General features: G+C 33.7%; 3 protein-coding genes across 4 annotated transcripts in view; 1 reads left to right on the forward strand and 2 right to left on the reverse strand.

Moving 5' to 3' along the window:
- The window catches only part of LOC143915198 (fas-associated death domain protein-like), a 231697-nt gene extending 214779 nt beyond the window's left edge, over positions 1-16918 (forward strand). Inside the window, exon 4 of the transcript XR_013260884.1 lies at positions 16675-16918. The gene's annotated coding sequence lies outside the window, so the exon portion shown is untranslated. The remainder of the gene's footprint in view (positions 1-16674) is intronic.
- On the reverse strand, positions 507-9986 carry LOC143914693 (DNA repair endonuclease XPF-like). Its single transcript, XM_077434995.1, has 15 exons — positions 9756-9986; positions 9525-9677; positions 9276-9456; positions 9094-9206; positions 8854-9019; positions 8644-8780; positions 7320-7474; positions 6794-7245; positions 6390-6704; positions 6107-6203; positions 4373-4500; positions 4135-4308; positions 3830-3973; positions 2165-2359; positions 507-2096 (listed from the first exon to the last, which is right to left on the reverse strand). The coding sequence occupies exons 1-15, from the start codon at positions 9896-9898 to the stop codon at positions 1935-1937; spliced, it is 2715 nt and encodes a 904-aa protein (XP_077291121.1). The 5' UTR covers positions 9899-9986; the 3' UTR covers positions 507-1934.
- LOC143914860 (amidophosphoribosyltransferase-like) lies at positions 11386-19599 on the reverse strand. 2 transcript variants are annotated; one of them, XM_077435241.1, is made up of 12 exons: positions 19509-19580; positions 17512-17681; positions 15397-15505; positions 14587-14733; positions 14330-14453; positions 13986-14229; positions 13697-13918; positions 13500-13627; positions 12423-12644; positions 12229-12349; positions 12037-12147; positions 11386-11573 (listed from the first exon to the last, which is right to left on the reverse strand). In XM_077435241.1, the coding sequence occupies exons 2-12, from the start codon at positions 17654-17656 to the stop codon at positions 11521-11523; spliced, it is 1626 nt and encodes a 541-aa protein (XP_077291367.1). In that variant the 5' UTR covers positions 17657-17681; positions 19509-19580; the 3' UTR covers positions 11386-11520. The 2 variants fall into 2 exon arrangements, with proteins under 2 accessions (XP_077291367.1, XP_077291375.1); XM_077435249.1 differs by lacking the exon at positions 11386-11573 and having other exon boundaries at positions 11815-12147; positions 19509-19599.
- Positions 19600-19992: the final 393 nt, after the last annotated feature.

The raw sequence follows: 19992 nt of genomic DNA on the forward strand, positions 1-19992 counted from the left end.
AAACCTTGATTATCCGGACTAATTGGGGATGAAGGTAGTCTGTATATAGTCGAAAAAATCACAATGGACGGGGAAAGACGAGTACATTCAGTATGAATAATTTGTATTTGCCTACATTTACATTTAATATATAATTTCGAAAGACTTTGTAAGTATGATGACAATTCAATTGGTTGAATATTATATTTTTTTCGATTCAAATAATTTTAATAAAACAACAAATGAATATTTACTATTAGATTCGCCATGTTGCTGTTTATATTACAAATACTGAGCGAAGCCGGTTTAAACAACTAGTATATAATAACATGAAGATCAATATTAAATTATTCTTTACTAGTGGTTTTACCTGGCTTCGCTCGGTATTTGTAATATAGCCGCTTAAATATGGTTAATCTAATAGTAAACATTCATTTGTTTTTTTATTAAATTTATTTGAAACAAAAAAATATATTTAATGACAGCCAATTAGAAATTACACACAATTTATGGTTTTTTTTATACATAAGGAAACCGGAACTGAAGAAATAATCATGATCCAGAACTGAAACAGGAATCCTGATCCGGAACTGAATAAGGAATCCAGAACAGGAACTGAAAAAAGAATCGATATCGATGTTGTCATAGAAAATTAGATTTTTTCTGATAACGTCACGGATTGTACCACCCAAACCTTACATAATTACATACAAAGTCTCTTTCGAAATTATATTTTAGATTGAGTAATTTCATTTTGAAGAAACAAACGTCCTTTGAGTATTGAATTTTGAACTCATTTCTATGTCTTATTTTCGAATTTTTATGTTATGCATTTATGATTCATGCTCCGTTTTATCTTATGCCATCACGAACGTAAAAATTTGAAAGCAATTTCAATTCGTCACATTGCAAAGCAGCAAAATGGTAAAATTTGTGTTCGTTTTTAACAATCCGGATAATCGAGGTTCTAATGTATACTTGATGACTACATATCAGGACTGTGGAGTCGCTTCAAAATGTACCGACTCCAACTGTGACCTGAACGATTTTAGTAAGATCGACTCTTCTTCTGCCAACGTATATACATAATTGTTGATAATTAAAATAATAGCGATTTTCAAAATATAAAAAATTAAAGGAATCAAAAAAAAATGACTAAAATTCGACATGTATCCGAATTTATTGAATTATTAGTAATTAAATAAATAGGTATAAATAAAAAGTACATTCATACTGTGTGTTTATTAATTTCATACACAAACAAATCAATTTATAATAAACACAAATTAGAACAAAAAAGAGTATAAGACAGAGAAAATAGTTGGTTTTGGCCACAAAACATCAAAATACAAACATGCAATTCAAAGATTTAATGTAATTTCAATTAATTAGTGGATTTACTTCATTAAATTGGAGACTTTAGTTGACGCATGCCATAATACTATTCATTAAAAAAGAGGAGTTGGAGTCAGTTGATTTTTAACGTCTCCGACTCTGACTCCACAGCCGTAAAATATACATACATATGCGTACAATGAAAATTCGTTAACTGAGATATCTTGCGAATGTTTTATGATTGATATTAGTGTTGTTAAATATATTCTAACAAAGAAGCAATACCAGATTTCAATAAATTCAAGATACTCTGTTTTAGCACTTTGTTTGCTGCTGGTTATTTCAAACAACTTCGTTTTATACTATTGGATGCAAAAGCTATAAAAAATAATGATTTTTAGTCACCGATCTACATGTGTAAAAAGGTCAAAAGTCATTGATCTATATTCAAGTGGAATACATCATCTTCCACTCAATAATTGAAGTGTATGATAAAGTTCCTCAAAGCAATGGTTCATTCAATTAATGGATTTTCATTGTATGCTAATGTACATACTTAAAATCATTTCTAAGCTTTCACCACACAACAGACACTTTGGGAAATGATCGTCACACAGTATTTATTTTCTATTATAATATTTCCCTTTCATTGGTTTACCGAATCGATTTTTCGGCAGATTCTTACTGTGACCTGAAGACTCTGAAACTTTATAACTGTTATGAAAGACACTCCACAGTGTTTCACCATCATTTTTATTACCAACAATATCGACAATCTCCGTCTGTAAAAAAATCACACATCAATGCAAAAAAAAAAACTCTATATAACGCAAAGAAAACGTTCACACACCTTCGAAAGTTTGATAATATCATTCAAACTGATGCCTTTATTCATTATTCTAGCGACATTCTTCGAATTGACACCAGGTAACTTCAACATGAAGTCGTATATTCCAGGATCATAGCGTTCAATGGAAAGACTGTCCACCGAAGCGTCCTCTCCCAGAGCTGCTGCAGCCGAACTGCTCGGTTGAGGTCTTCCTTGCTATGAAAAATTTATTACAAATGCTATATTTGATTTATTATTATAATAAATACATTATATAAATGGATAGATAATAATAATAACAAGATAATGACCAATGTGACCTGACAGGTTGCTCTAATGCGTCATACCAGTCTTACAAAAAAAAAGAACAATAAAAATTGGCAATCATTCATCGCATTCAAACTCGTGTTGAATCTCATGAAACTGACCAGTTCATCAACATCACAATCAAACAGGTCCAAATGTTCACCTATTACATTAAGGAACCGGATAGCCTTTACAAGAGACGAGTTATTGAAAGCACACGTTTTCGCAGCAATAGATTGGAAAAGTAAACAATAACGCAAAGCTCTACCGCATTCAAGCGCCTGAAATTTAAGTTCCGATAAAATCGAAGGGTTGTCAATACTTCCCTTTAATACTCCAAAGAAGTATTTGGAATTGGCAATAATTCTATCTCGAAGATAATGAGTCAAAGCCTAGAACACCTTGTAAAAAGGCAGTGGGAAATAAATAGGGGTATTTCCTCATATAAAGGTGTAAAAATATAGCACGACTTGTGCTATTACGAATCAAAACCAGTGATTTCATCATCGATCCTGTACAAACATGCATAACTCAAGGGCATCGACCCCTTCGACCATTCCAGAAGAAAGAATTCATCGCTCGATCGTAAAACGAACGAAACCCAACAGTGATGTCATCAGGATACCGTAACACGTGTCTTAAAAATACATTTACTCGTGGCAAGACCCCATTCTCAAACGAACGACATCCTGGCGCTGACCCCAAAGCTATAAAGCACGCGCCTCGAAAATAGGTCAACACGTGTCCTGGAAACGAAGACAAAGCATCTGCACACGGCACGCCTCAAGCCAGAACGTATATAAAGCGACGCACCAGCTCCCAACACCAGAGTGAACCTCTGGAGTTCAACCAGATCACTTCTCTGAAGCTCAACCTCTTCGTACATACAATAACCATTGTAACAATTGAACAAAAATAAACGATCCTCTTACAAACACAAACGGTGTTTTCTTAGACCGGGACACGGTCAACACATCTGTCCCGCGTACTAAAAAGGTATCAAAGAAACTTTTTTTGAACTCTTTCTATCTAGAGAGAGAATTTAATTTCAGTGGGACTCCAAATTATAGATCCAAACTCTAATATGCTCCGGACAAGCGAACAATAAATCAATACCGTTATACTTGGATCTTGGAAGTAGTGAGCATTGCGCAAAAAAAAATCAAAGCATTTTGGTGCCCTACAGCACATATCTTAAATATGAGTCGAAAATTTGAAGTCACTCCTAAACAGTATGCCAAGATCCACAGTTGAGTTCGTTCGCAATAACTGATAGTTCTGAAGGCTATAGGGGACAGAGACTTTGAAAAGGAAACAACATGGCAATATTCAAATAGCATGGTATTATTCAAATAGCTTCGTAACGAAAATCAAACGTACCTTCAACTCTAGAAATAGTTCTGCAGTGGCGTATGGACTCGGCGACCATACAAGTTTGAGACGAGGAAAGTGCAACGTTAACAATTGTAATTTCTGACGTATGTCTGCACCCGGAGTTGCATCATTGGATAGCATATATTGCCCCTAAAGAAATCCATTTATTTAGTACATACATACACAATACAAGGCAAAATAATTCAATGTGCAATAGAACTCGTCAAAGTTACATAATCTTTAAATAAAAATGACTTTTACTTCTATTTAGCTAGTGAATATTTACAAGTGAATCAAAATTTGGTACAAACTTGTAATTGGAAAGGCCTGCTCTGATCGAATTCAATTAATAGCATGGGTCTAGCATAGTTTCGGCACATTTGGGTGCACTGTGTGTAAAGTCGACCCGAATTCAACGAGCCTATAAGATCTGATAGGGACTTACGCTCCACACATATGTCCGGAGTCAGGATGTAATCGCCAATCTGCAAATGCGAATTGAAAGAAACGAAAACATTTAGCACAATAGTACCGTAGATGTTTACCCACCGTTATCGTGACAGGATCTATGTGGATGCCCTTTTTGTGCAACAGAGCCGGAAGATCTGATCGAAACTCCCGCATGTCGACGATGACTATTTGCTTTACGGGAACCACCGCTCCTGATTCCTGTCCGCCTACATTGTGATTATTTTATTTATATTACATAAATACATCATATAGAGAACAGACTAGTGGTTAGTATATAATGCTTCATAACCATCATCATATATACATCATAGCCAGCAGATCAAACTAGTGGTTAGCATATAATGCTTTGAACAAAATGGTCACAGGTTCAAACCTCACTGGTTTCTGCTGGCCAGACCTTGGATTTGTGACTCCAGCTCGATCGTTTCCTATCAGAGTTTGCCAATTTATCTGATTTACATTGAAACGGTTCCAACAAATTGGCAACCTTACCCACTTTCTCACAAAATCTCGAGTTTTCAGCAATCTCAAATTTCGCTGAATTGTTTAAAATACTGCAAATTTACAAATTTGACCATAGATGTCTCTGTGGATATTAATTGATATGTATTTATGTACTTTGTATAATACTAATAATTTTTGTATCAAATGTACAATGTTTCTGGTCTGGAAGGCGTATTGGGGTTACCTGTTAGGCCTTCCTGGTATAAATTAAAGATAAAAATAAAAATATGTGCCATGACAAGAATTACTTCAAGGCGACACATATGGTTATATTATTTTTATAATTAAGTAAGTATTAACATTTTTCAAACACAACAGTATGTACATAGAATACAATAGAGAATCAACAATTTTTGAATACAAAAGAAATTCGCGAGATACATTATGTATGTAGGTAGCATATTTTTATAAGATTCAACAAATTCGAGACGCTAATAACTCGAATTTGCGAGAAACTGAGGGGGAGAATGTCGATTTATTGGATCCGTCACAACAATTAAGCTATAAAATCACAATCATTAACAGGATCAGTGTTTTTAACAATCACATGATCTCGCCAGCAACGAATTTGGCCGGGACTTGAACCCACAACCTCTCTACTGGAATGCAATAACTCTACCAGTGCACTACGCTGTGGCTTATATGTTTTTATTTTTTATTATTATTATACAACATCAATTAATCAAGCACACCCGTGTAACAGATTGCTCCAAAGCGACGAGTGTGCTAAAAAGATTAAGAAAGGACAAAAGGAAAAAAGTATATGAAATTTTACAATTAAAAATACTTAAATAAAGAAAAGATAACTAAATAAAACATGACATAGAAAAAAAGAATTCTTAATAAATTCATAATTAAATAAACTAACTCAACCTTTCTAAATGGTCGCGACTTCGGTAACTTAGGAAGTGGTGCAGAGAATGAAGAGAGATGTGACAAATGTCAATGGCACCATCCAGTGAATTTAAGAAACGGAGGCCACGAGGAATGGGAGAATAACTAAAAGCCACAGTTCTAGCCAGAGGAGTGTGAAAAAGGGGACGATGGCGGGTCCATATCACACTCTCCGGAGCATGAAGGCCCAACTCAGCCAGGATAAACGAACAGGAGATATAGCCTCTAAATATGGAAAACAAGAACTTGATGACGGCAACACTCCTCATGTGGTCAAGAGAAGTGTAGCCGACCATACCCATGACGAATTGTAAAGGAAATAAGTATGGGTAAATCCCATATTGCTCCTTATAAAGCAGTCGGAGAAATTGTATCAGTTAAACAATAATTAATAAATTCGATGAAACTCTTCACCTGCTTTTCTCGTATTTGTTTCTAGAATTGGTTCAGTGATTTCCATATGTGAAGCCATTTCTGATTTTCCATCTTGATACGTCGGAATCACCATAGTCTACAAATCAAAATTGTTTTTAGTTTCAATAAGAATACCTCGCGTTCAAACAAGATTTTGCGAATTTATTATATTTCTTCAAACGATTCCAAATGAAAACTGTTAAAACCGTCGTTTCAAAAGCCAACATTCATCGGAATATCCGCGTATATAATTTAATTATATTAATATAAAATCTGATATTACACTTTTAGCTTGTATCAAAAGTTCAAAGGACTCCTTTTCACGTCTCAGAGATGTCAAGTAGGCCTGCTCCTCGGTAGTCTGGGCATGCATCAGAAAATAAACAGTGAGTGGACGTTCATTGCGATCCTTTCTTCGAGCCTCGTACAGTTCCAATTGCCTCGTGGCAGTTATTTCAGAATGGTACATTACGACATAGCTCGGCTTTAACACATGCAGCGTATTCTCTATACAGATTCCATCACTGAGGTTTTTAAAAGTTTGTATATGAACGGACGGAGTACCGAAATCTACTTGCGTCAAGTCCATATTTTCCATCTAAACAGATCAATGTTTAAAACAACAATACAAATTCATTTCATTTAACGGATTAAAAATGAAAAATTCATATTGCAAGTCGAGTTTACCTGAGTGAAAGACTCGAAACATGTCTCATCTGCATTTGTAGATTTATCACTCGTAGCGGTTATATTATCCATAATCGCTTGAGACATTGTTAGAATGTAATTATCTTTGTGTTCACTCTCTTCGTCTGCATTGTCGTCATTTACTAGCGTTTGTTCAGATTCTTTTAACGTTTCGGATGATTTTTGAATATCAGCGTCAGACTTGAAAGATTTATACAAGTCGGAAAGCAGAGGTATTTGTACTTCATCGCGTATCGCAGAGTAATACAAACACTTCTGAGGACCCATCGTTAGATAATCTTTCAATTGGAGGCAAGTTTTTGTATCCTGGCATAAAATTAGTATCTTAATATTCCGCTCCGAGTTTTTCAAGCGCTTCTGATCGGCTGGTATCTCCACTGTAAGTATTTCGGTGATGCATTTCCATTTCGAAGAGAATTCCGGTTCAAATTCTGAAGAAAATTTATAATATCTACGATTAAGAAGTGTAATTATAAGTGTATATGCAAATGTTTATATGACTAACCCTGTTTAGAATTGAATACTCGATTTTTAGCATGTTTGAACAGTTGTTCTGCAGAATCTAATAGAATCCAACCGGAATTGACTTTGGCGTATTCCGGTGTTCTGTATTTACTGAGAAGCCCATAAAAACTGACCGCATTGTGGTGTATTAAATTTCTATAACATTAACGTTAAATTAAATCGCTTGAATTTCGCAGTATTGTTTTAAATTACATACATGCATTGATATAGAATACCATAGATACGCCCTGACGCTCTAAGCCGATCACCCTGTTGGACCATGCACACACAAAAAAAAGTACAGATCATGCACACTCTCTCTCAGTAGCTAGTTAGTTTCTAAGTAGGAAGGTCGATTGACATTTTTCGAAAATGCCAACGTGTTCAGTGAAATTGTGTTACAATTACTCAAGAAAACAAAAAAAGGCGGATGGCATCACATATTATAAGTAAGAATTAATATATAATGTCTTCAATTATAGTAGTATTTTAACATATAATGAAATATCGGCGCGATATATGTAGTGTTGTATGCAGTGATTGAACAGTGGTCGACAACCTCTGCCACAGGTGTCACTAAATGCACGCTTATATCTTGTTGGCACTGAAGGAAATTCAGAAATCGACATTAAGTTTAAAACTACAAACAATGAACTAAATATTAAAGTGTCAGCTTTAAAATTGATCCTTGTGGAAGTTACTAATGTTTAAATATTGTAATATTTAATGATGGTTTTATTATTGGGCCTCGCTGTGATTTTATTTTTTATTCATATTTTGTTTTATTTATTTTACTTTTTCTTTCTCCTTTGTACATTTTTATGTACTATTTTAATTGTATTATTATTTTATTTTACCATGTTTTCTGCTTTTTAATTTTTCTGTTTTTTACTAATTTTACTTGTATTTATATCTTTATTAAATGTAGGCCATTGTGGCGCATTAGGTTCTTCCTGTAATGCCACAATGGTCCAAAACTATTAATAAAATAAAATTATAGTAACATACATTTGTAGTTTAATATAGTGTGTATAGCTAAATATTTTTTTCTTAATATGGCTTTATTGGTTTGGTTTACTGTCACACGGAATGTCCAATAAAATAAAGTTATAAATAAAATAAAACTTCAGTGCATGTAAATATACATAAACTGGTTGCTGACCACTGCCGACCGCTGCGTTTCTTCCTTTTTTACCACTTCCCCGCTAGTTAAACCCCCCGCACCCCTCAGTTAGTGGCGACAAGATCTCCAACGAAATTTGTATGTAATGGCATATCTAGGTTATTCTACATCTATGCATACATAGTTTTAGATTGATGATTACGTTAACAGGTTCCGCATTATCCGTAAATCTTGAACCAATTCTTTTGTTCTAGTGCTGAGCTGGTGCCAAATGCAGTCCAGTTGCGATTGAAGAATCTTATGAAAGTTTTTGGTAATGCAATTCTCTACTGTTATTTCCTACAATTTGAAACAAAAAATACAAATACTCTGTTTATACAAATATTTATGTACAAATGAAGAAGAACTTCACCTGTAAATCCAAAGTAGGATTGATTTTTTTCAACTCCTTAGTAGTATAATTCATAATGTCTAAAAGACATGTCTGCATGAGGGTCGCTTTATACGATAACGGCACATGCAATTCCATAACTGTTGGCGGATGAGGATTCAAACATTGACTAATTAAACTATGAAATCTGCAAATTTAATAATACATTTTAATACTCACTAATTATCAAGATACACGTCAAATATTTGTAATAAGTATAACCTGGGCCATAAAAAGAGATCTTTGAGAAATAGTGATTTCATCACTTTTTCAACGTGAGCAAAACCAAATGTGAAACACTGCGGTGTGTGAGAGAATGCTTTGATGAAACCGGTCTAAAAATAAACATAGTTTTTATTTAATATTATATAACCAATACATCAGTAGTAATGATTTTTGCTAACTTTATTGCTTTGCCTATATAGTCGTAGAGCGAAAGCTTCTTGACAGCTTTCCAATATTGTGTGGGCTCTTAATACAATAACACCTGTAATATGCTCGACAGGTACTCTACTTTTCAACAAATCCACAACCAATATTCGTGTTGAAACGAAATGTACCCCACCTTCCAAATAAGTCTTTTCTCTAAAAAAGCAATTGATTTGTATTTATCATACGAACGAATGTGCATATAAAACTACCTTAAAACAAACCTTTCTGTAATGAGATTGGGTAAACTTTTCAATTTTAGCAAATCCATATAATATTTTTCTTCGGCGTCTGAGCTGTTGACAACGATAACTAAATTTGAAGGGTCATTATGGGCTCGTAGAATGTTCTGCACGACGATACTTTCATTCAGTCCCCTTAAAAATATAAAAACTATTGAATTTTAATATATTGTACGTCTGATACCAATGATGAAAGTGTAATAGAAGACGTACTTGGCAGTGATGAGCAATCCATCGCAATCAATGATGTCGGTGAACATTTGACGTTCAAAATCAAGCATAGGGAAAGGTTTGTTTGTAAAATCCACGGAATCATTTTTTATTTGATCGTCACCAGCATTTGTTTGACTATCCATCGCAGACCTAATTTCCCGCCAAATCTTATTATATATTGTCAACTGGTTTCGCTGTCACTTTGACAGTTCATTTGATTGAAACGAAATCTTTTCCAACCATGGCTTATTTGCCCAGCTTTAAGAGGGCCGAACACCAGCGCCGTGTCCATACAAACGTATTACACTTCTTCCTTCCTCAATTATGGCACTAGAGAAATTATTTTTTAATATGCTATGGATATACACCATTGGCATGCATCTGTGCCTTTATTTTTTTGATTAGTTATTTTTTATAGGAGCTAGGAAGCGCCAAACATCTATAAAATCACCTCTTTTTTACACCCACGAAAATAGTCCAGCGTGCTTATTTAACGGTCGATTTAAAAAAAAATACGCGCACAGTTGCATAGAAAATATCTTTCTCATACCGATGATGAATTTTTTTTTTAAATTGGTCCAGTTTCGGAGGAGAAAATTGGAGAATACGAAACCTCGATTTTGTCGATTTAAAATACGTATTATCTGGTCGAAGCGCAACTGTCGCATTCACTCAATATATATATTGATATATATTGTCGCATTCACTAAAAATATACATTCACTCAATATATATATCGAAGAAAGGAACGGCAACAAAATTAAGGTTTCGAGTGTACAGCCCTCTTAAGATTTTAAAGCTAAACATATGTCGTATTCATAGAAGTAGAATGCATAGAATCGCTCTCAGCCTCCAAAAATGTTGCCACAAAAAATCTGCGTGGCAGAGTTTGTTCATCGTTTGCTAAACTTCGTCTCTTTCTCTCTTGTCTCTCTTCTGACTTTCTGTCTCTCTCTTCGATGGCTCGCTTTTAGACGATACAAAGACCATTCTATGCATTCTCATTCTATGATCGTATTTAAATAGATTGACACATCTTGACAAAATCCTTTCCTTTGAGTTCAAAAAGTTCTTATTTAGAGCTAAAAAAAATTATTTCTATAAAGAGCTTTGAAATTTACAAAATGTAGGTACTCTAAAGTTATGGTAATTAACTTCTGAATTGTCCAATTTATTATTCATGTTTTTCGATCCATACCAATCGAGGATTTTCTCGAGTGTCATCAGCGATGAATTATGCTTCAGTTATATTTATCAAATCGAAGTAGAAATTGAAATTTTTTTATGTATTCTGGCGCAGTTTTGTCGTCTACCCCTTTTTGCTGGGGCGGTTTTGTCGGGGCGCTTATATACCGAGGTTTTGACTGGACAGCAATAAAAATACCTTTAAATTTGCGTTTTAATATCTAAATTTAAATTAACAATTATAGAATAGTCCAGGGAAACGCTACAACTGTTGGCTAAGACATCGGTATCAGTCACTCTAACGAAAACAATACACTACGGCCGTAGCCAGGATTATTAAGGGGGGGCTGAAGCAGCTTTTTATAAGTTTTTAATCATCTATAATTTGTTGAAAATTAGGGCTAGTATATATAAATATTAAGTACATATTATTAATACTCTTTTTAAGTGTCTATTTATTGATAATAAATTCAGCGAGGCATTAAATAAAAAATTTTCAAGTTGATTGCTGTTTTTCTAATTTTCTAGTATTTTTTTAATTTAGGGGGGAGGGAGGTTGGCGCCTCCATAGCTTCCTCCCCTAGTTACGTCCATGTAGCGTTACCTTAATGTCGTCTGCAGACATTCCCACGCCTGTTTTTAACATTTTTAAAAATAATTTAACATTATAAGGGCTGAAAACCAGACTGGTACAAGTGACATTTTTAAAAAAATCTGGTTTAATTGCTTAAATAATAGCATATATGAAATGCTATTATTTTACCACTTAAACCAGCTTTTTTTTAAATTTCACTTGTACCAGTCTGGTTTTCAGTCCGTCATTTTGAAGTAGGTTTTTTAACAAAAAATCAGTAATACATTTTTAAAATTATTTCAAATATATATTTCAAAAAATAATTATTTATTCGTTTATAATAATTGGTCCCAATCAATTGAATCAATTTAAGAAATAAAAAATATATTTATATTATATATAATACAATACATAATATACATATGATATGTATATTTAAACGAAAAAAATGACATTAAAATATAGTTGCAACTGCTAGGCACTACCATTCCAGATTATCAGGAAGTCCACCGGGATAGTCACCTGTTAAACAAGCAGTACAATGTCCACCCGCTCCTCCACCAGGAACTTTCATATGATATCTTACAGCACTAACCAAACCTTCCACACTCAAATATTTTAAGCTATCAGCACCTGCAATTATAATAGACGATATACACAGATATTCGACACAATAAAACAGTTACATACGCACACAAACAAAACACTACTGACCGACATGTTTAGCTAATTTCTCGGGACTCATCTTATTAGCTATCAGTTCTTCACGTGTTGGAATGTTGATGCCCATATAGCATGGATATTGCAAAGGCGGACTAGCAATTCTCACATGCACCTGAAAAATAAACAGTACACTTACATACACATATTTATTTTAAGATGTGTTATGAATATTTTAAGACAAGAACCTCCTTTGCCCCTGCATCACGCAGCAGCTTGATAATTGGGCCTATGGTATTGCCGCGAACAATCGAGTCATCGATCAATACAAGTCTTTCACCAGCAACATTGGCTGAAAGTGCACCAAATTTCTTCGCTACACCTAATTGACGTAGTCTTGTGGACGGCTGTATAAATGTTCGTCCGACGTATCGATTTTTGCATAATACTTCAACAAAAGGAATTCCAGACTATAAACATCAAAAGTATATTAATTAATTATTAACCTATGCTTCACCTGTATGGAATAACGCCTCGAATACTAAACTTTCCAAGCTCCAAGTAATACAAAATAAATCCCTAAAAATAATTTATAATACACCCGTATATACTAACTTGAAAAAACTGCATGCTATATATAATATTCCGTTTGTTACAGACATTACTAACAAACTAACCAGTAGATTCTATGACAGAATCACTAATAACCATACTAACACACTTGTGAAGAGTCTCGGTGATTACAACAAAATGTCTATACCCTTCAGGTATAAACACAGATTACCTAAACACAAGCTGCTTTAGGTCATCGACTTTAGAGAGTCTTTAATTAATAATATGTATTAGATGTATTATGAGCATTTATAAGAATTTTAAATAGGTTTTTGAGCTCTTTTTCCTATTACGCTGTACATATTAACATTATAATAATATAATACTATGATTACTAACAAAATTCATTTAAAATTGTAAAATACAAAATGATCAGTAGATCAGAAGCTATTAAAATAGATATAAGATGTATTGTGAACGTAATTTAGTAATAATAAAAAGAATATAAAAATCAAAATCAAATATTAATTAAAAAAGTATATTAAACAAGAATTTTAAATAATTATGCTAATGAAGATTAAAACTTTATATTTTTCATATATGTATGTATGTACTTCAAATCATACAATTGTTAGTTTTCAATATCATATTTGTGCTCAATCGGTTTGAATAAGTAAAGACTTTAGATTTCAGCGCAAGGGTTTATCCACTACTATCCAAAATATCTAATTTGATTGCGATATATATCAATTCAGAGTAAAATTTGTACACACTTGTCTGGCATATCCATGGGCAGCAGCCGTGCCAGACTCGGGAACTGAACTAACTATATCGGCATCTACTGGAGCTTCCCTCGCCAATTCCCTACCGCATTGAAGACGGACAGAATAAACCATTTGACCTGTACAATAAATTAGTTTTTAGACAGATACAATATGAGAAGATATGTATATGTGGTTATATGTATTACCTTCAAACAAACTGTCACTTCTTGCAAAATACACATATTCAAATATACAAAACGCTTGATAAGTATCTGCTGGTAAATGCACTCGATCGATGGAACGAATGCCACTGTTCGATAATTCCACAATTTCACCAGGTAATACTTCACGTTCATATCTCGCTCCAATCGAAAGGAAACCACACGATTCTGACGATATTACCCAGCCATCGGAACCACTTGATTGGCCTAGAAAATATTAAATATATAAATATGTAAATATATAATGTCACATATTGGACAATATTCTACTCACCCATTGGTAATATTCTACCCAGACACAAAGGTCGGTTCCCGTACGGGTCCCTAACTCCGTAAATTCTGTCTTTGAGCATGATCACCAAGGAATACGACAAAGGAGCTAGTCTCATTAAATTTCGAATTCTAGCAGGCCAGTTCGGTCCGTTGAGTCCGTCTTCTTCTGCTGGACTTACACATAAGGCCTGAGTAATTAGCTCTGAGTCTGAATGAGTCGAAAGCCCGACACCCCGAGCCAAAACCTTAAATATGCAAAAAAAAAATATCGAATTAAAACCCAAAGAAAATAAACTAAAATATAATATAATATAGTAAAATATATGCTGTAAATTTGATCCTTACCACTTTCCGTAAGCTATCACAATTGACTAGCTGTCCATTGTGAGCGAGTGCGAGAACACCGTGAGCTGTATGAACCACAAACGGTTGACAATTAACCTCCTCTGATGCTGCCGATGTAGAATACCTGCAGTATAGTACAATGCCTCAGACCCTACATTCCCAAAATATTATATGATAAATGGCGTATGTAATGTCGTGGTTATATATTAGGGAAAAAAACGGTGCCATTAAATGATACTGCAAATTTTCAATGATACCTTGTGTGACCGATACCAAGATTTCCCTTCAATTTTCTAATTGCGTCATCATTGAAAATGTTACTTATAAGGCCCATTCCTTTGTGAATGTGAAAACTCTGATTGCACGTCCCTTCCGATGTTACCATACCGGCTGACTCTTGACCTCTAGAATTGTAGTAAATATCAGAATAAAGTTGGTCGAGCTTGATTAAAAGTTAGTATAATTACACTGTTTGACAAATGACGACTTTTTTTTTGGTTCAGAGACGAGATATGACTTTTCTTATAGATCTATCTATGCCCGGTGAACACGAATCTGGTAATAAAAAATTTTGATTGGCTCGAGATTCGGAGATATACGTGTATAAACGAAAACAAAAAATAGTGTGGCCAGAACACTATCTCAATACACATTTTTCAATAGAAAATACTCAATATAAAATAGTATTAACAGTGGGAAAAAATCCCAAGTGAAAATACGTACTTTCGAATTTTGATTTGAACTGGACAACTACTTAGAGAGATTTGAAAGCTGAAAAGTACTACAAATGAAAGATAAAATACCTGACTATAGATTCCAATATTCATTTTGAACAGGAAATTGACAGATTTTGAGACATCGACCGAACAACATCAAGATGTAGAAAAATCGCGCGATTTAAAAAACACATATATCTCCGAATCTCGAGCCAATCAACATTTTTTTATTTCCAGATTCGTGTTTACTGAGCATAGATCTATAAGAAAAGTCATATCTCGTCTCTGAACCATTTTTCGTGTCGAATAGTGTTATTAATACCTGTGTTGTTCGAATAGTGTTATTAATACCTGTGTTGTAGAGCCACGAGACCCAAGCAGACGATTTGAGCGATATCCACCTGAGTGGGCCATTCTCCTCCACCGATAGCGCCAAAAACTCCACATTCGTGTGTTAAGCCTTCATTTAAGTACATAAAAAGAAAACAAACTTTAAATATGTATAAAATCTTACATAGAATTTTCCCAGCTTTCTTTTTGAGATTAAAATTTAAATGGGTACAGGAAAATAAAGCTAAATAATATAAACAAAGTGCGTACATATGCAGGGCCGAGCCTAGAAGTTCGGCCGCTCTTTAATTTTACCAGCATTTGTATAAATCATATTAATTCGAGGTATAGTGTTGAAATTAACCAGAAAAACGAACAGAAAACCAAAACGTTTAGTTCTCAACAGGACCAGACGACAAGAGAGACTGAACGTTTTCAAGTTTATTCATAAGAATATAGTGTTTTTACCCCCATTCCCACATCTAGGACATTGTTCTTTCGATGACCAACCAATATCCTTGAAGAAATACATCTGGCAGTCGCAAAGATAGTTTTTATTTTATTTTAATCTTTTTAATTTATACCAGGAAGGCCTAAAAGGTAGCCCCAATGCGCCTTCCTGGCCAGAAACATTGTACATTTGATACAAATATAATTAGTGTTATACAAAGTAAATAAATTAATATTCACAGAGACAACTATGATCAAATTTGTAAATTTGCAGCATTTTATACAATTCAGCGAAATTCGAGATTGCTGAAAACTCAAGATTTTGCGATAAAATGGGTAAGGTTGCCAATTTGTTGGAACCGTTTCAATGAAAATCAGATAAATTGGCAAACTCTGATAGGAAACCATCGACCTGGAGTCACAAATCCAAGGTCTGGCCAGCAGAAACCAGCGGGATTTGAACCACTCTGTTCAAAGCATTATATGCTAACCACTAGTCTATTCTGCTGGTTATAGAACATAAAAGACCTAGCTCCATGCCAGTGGTTCTTAACCTTGTTGGAGGTACTGACCCCTACCAGTTTCATATGCGCATTCACCGAACCCTTTGCCCGCGGCAATAAATATAGCGAACAAGCCCTGTACGTGGCACCTTTTTCGCGAATTCGGCAATCGAGTTTTCGACCTTAAATACAGATTTTAATATTTACTCAAGTAACCAGATATGTTAATTAACACAAAAAGTATTATTTTAAATAATAAAATACATAATATATCTCGTAGTTTTGACTTAATTGTCAAATAATCATTCTTCATAATTGTATGAAGACGTGACGTCACATAAACGAGGTTTCAGTATGGTTCCACAAAAAACTAATTTTTGACTGGTATATATTCATTTTAACCAAATTGAAAAGATGGCATTCAACTCTTAGTAATATATTCAACCAATTTTGAACCTTAAAACAGTTGAAATAGGCGCATATAAAGGCTCAAAATCCCGTGCAAAGTTCAGAAATTCTATGGAATACAGCCACGCTACAGACTTGTCGCGCAAAGCTTCCATAGAAGACGGCCGCGGGCAAACGGTTAATTGGAATCCTTTTTAATTGGCACCCGAATCATATGAGTCGGGTGTGTGTCTTGACTTCAGCCGAACCCCTGAGACTGACTCACCGAACCCAGGTTAAGAACCACTGCTCTATACCTGCTACCACCGAAGCTATACCTGCTATCCCGTTATTCCCCTCTCATTTCTTCCGCCCGCCTGTTTGCGTCGCACACATTTGTACATATGGTAGGCTCTTCGGTATTCAAGTTTGTATGTTTTAACCAAAAAACCTTGGATAAACATTAACGATATATTGGATGTCCCATTTCTAATGACTAGAATAATGTAACCCTGCATAATGATCGAGGTTGAGATAAAAGGATGTAAATACTAAATTATTTAAAAAAAATACAATGTATACAAATCTAATAATTGTACTAATAAACTGTAAATAATAATAGTCCATGATATATCTAAGATATGGGAAGATAAAAGCGCAACAACATTTATGTATGCACCTTAACCTTGGTGACCCGGGATTATTTTTCAAACAACTAAGGTCATATTCCTATAAGTAGATTAATAGCAAAAGATGAAATAAATCAATAACACATTTTACAATATTTCGTAATCACCTGTAGAATCCAAATCCTTTGTTAAAATACCACCTCCTTTGTCGTCCTCTGCAGTCGTTGTCGATGATGCAACTTTGATTATTTTATCGTTGGATGTTTTGATATTGTTACAGACATCATCACTATCGACGTTAACGTGGTCCATTTTGATACTTCACTATGAGTTTAATCTGCAATTTTAAGAAGACCCGTGATAAGAAACCAGAAATTTAGATGTTTTTGTATTGTGCAAGCACCGCATGTATGTATTTCAAACGATCAATCTGTTAACAAACATCATTCTGCACTGAAATGACGTCTTTTATTATGTTTACGATAAATGGAATAAACAATATTTATTGCGTTAGCAAATCTATACATGAAAAATAATCAATACTTAAAAAAATATCAATCGTCATACTGAGTCATGATTGTGATGAAAAACATTTTGAATTTATAATTTTGTTGATTATATCTAGTGTTAAAGAAATGTGTATTTTTAGTACACATTTAAATACGGATTTCAATACCATTTCAAAAATAAATATTCCATTGAATGTTTCAAAAGCGAGGTGTGAAAATATTTCATAACAAAAACTCGGAAAAAATATGCACACTAGATGAAATTATAAATCTATAAAACTATTGAAAATAATTGACAAATCAAGTAGTGATATAAATAAATAGTGTAAAAAATGCTTACAACTATATAATAACACATTGCATAGGCTAAATAGTATACAATAAGCAATTAAACAACTAATACCATATAATAATTGGACGACATCGGAGAATGTTCCTACATGTTTAAAACATTTATGGATCGTTGATATTAAATTATGTAATAATTAAAAAATGGGTTCAAATTACTTACATCCTTTTAAAAAATCAAACATATTGAAAAACTTTAGTAATTAATTCATTAATATATGTATATATATTATATATAGGGCTTAAAATGAAGTATGATACAGGTTTTTCATTCTAAATTGACCCTTTTTCATTTCAAATTGATTCAATGTCAATTTGAAATGAAAAAGGTTTAATTTGAAATGAAACGGGGTCAATTTTGAATGAAAAACTTATAGACTAAACATATACATATGTAATTTCAATTTTATATGACTTATAATCAGTGGTGTCACAATAATGGTTTCCATGGGTTTCCGGAAACCCGTTGCTGAAAATCAAAAGATTCCAGAAACCCGTTATTTGTTCTAAAAATTCATATAATATTTGTCAAATATTATACAAACCTTGAAAATTTAATGAACTGTCGTGTATCAGTGCCTTGTTATTATATTTTTTCAAAATAATTTCATTGAAAACAAATTTGGAAACCCGTTGTTCCAAAATTTGGGTAACACCACTCCTTTTCTACGTTTTTTATATCTGATTTATTGTTAAAAATGTATTTATCTGACCATAATGACAACTTGTAATGTCACTATGGCCTAATTTTAAATTAAAAATATGTAAAAGTAGGTATACAATAAATTAGATAAATATTTATATATACTTTTTAATATTGTTACAAACGAAATTAACAAATACATACATACATAATTGTAATCGAATGATGCATAAAAATATTACAACAAAATAAACGATAATATATCCTTTATATTTGGAAAAGATAATGAAGCATCTGCACGGATGAAATTTTATATTAAAAATCAGGCAATTAAAACTTATAAAAAGATTAGCGTCTATTATCAACATGGACGACTGACTAAGAAGAAAAGAAGCTACATTCCGAGAAGGATTGAAATATGGCGGAATACACGATCAAATTTATATTGCAGTTAGAGAAAAAAAAATGGCTAAAAGTCGTTCGAACCAAAAAACTGCCAGACAAGCTTGCAATACAGAGATCGCTCGCAACGCATATTAAAAAATAGTAATAATCGCATTACATTACAAGTTGGATTACACAGTGGACGATAGAGCGGTCCAAATTAGTATTGGATTCGAGTTTAATGAATGAGGAATATATGAATGAATGGTTAGGAACTCACGTGTTGCAAAGTTGTGGAATAAAGTGGTGCTAGTGACGAACGGCGAGCGAGTCAAGCGCACGGCCACACTCTGCTGGAAACTATTGAGAAAGAGAATGCCATCTGCTGGTGCCACAACTATACACGTTCAAGTAGCTAGCTTACGTTCACTTGCACAACATTAGTTCCTAAATATTCCATTCGTATTCCGACTTCTGCGGAAAACTATTGACCCGAAGATCACGTAGATTAAATTTATTCTCCTATGTAAATATGTTATACTAGTGTTATTCCTAATGTGACCATTTATTTTTGTCCTCAAAACGGGACATCTACCAATTTTTACGTAATCAGTGCCGCATTTTAATATCACATGCTGTGATAAGTTACTTTTACAACGGAGAAATATAAAGCAATCTAAATGAATGAAATATGCGCATTAACGCATTCTATATGCGCATCTCGCATATATATTCACGTCTCTCTAGCGTTATAAGGTCTGTTC

Source organism: Arctopsyche grandis, chromosome 1, assembly GCF_051622035.1.
Source record: "Arctopsyche grandis isolate Sample6627 chromosome 1, ASM5162203v2, whole genome shotgun sequence".
NCBI classification, from domain to species: Eukaryota; Metazoa; Arthropoda; class Insecta; order Trichoptera; family Hydropsychidae; genus Arctopsyche; species Arctopsyche grandis.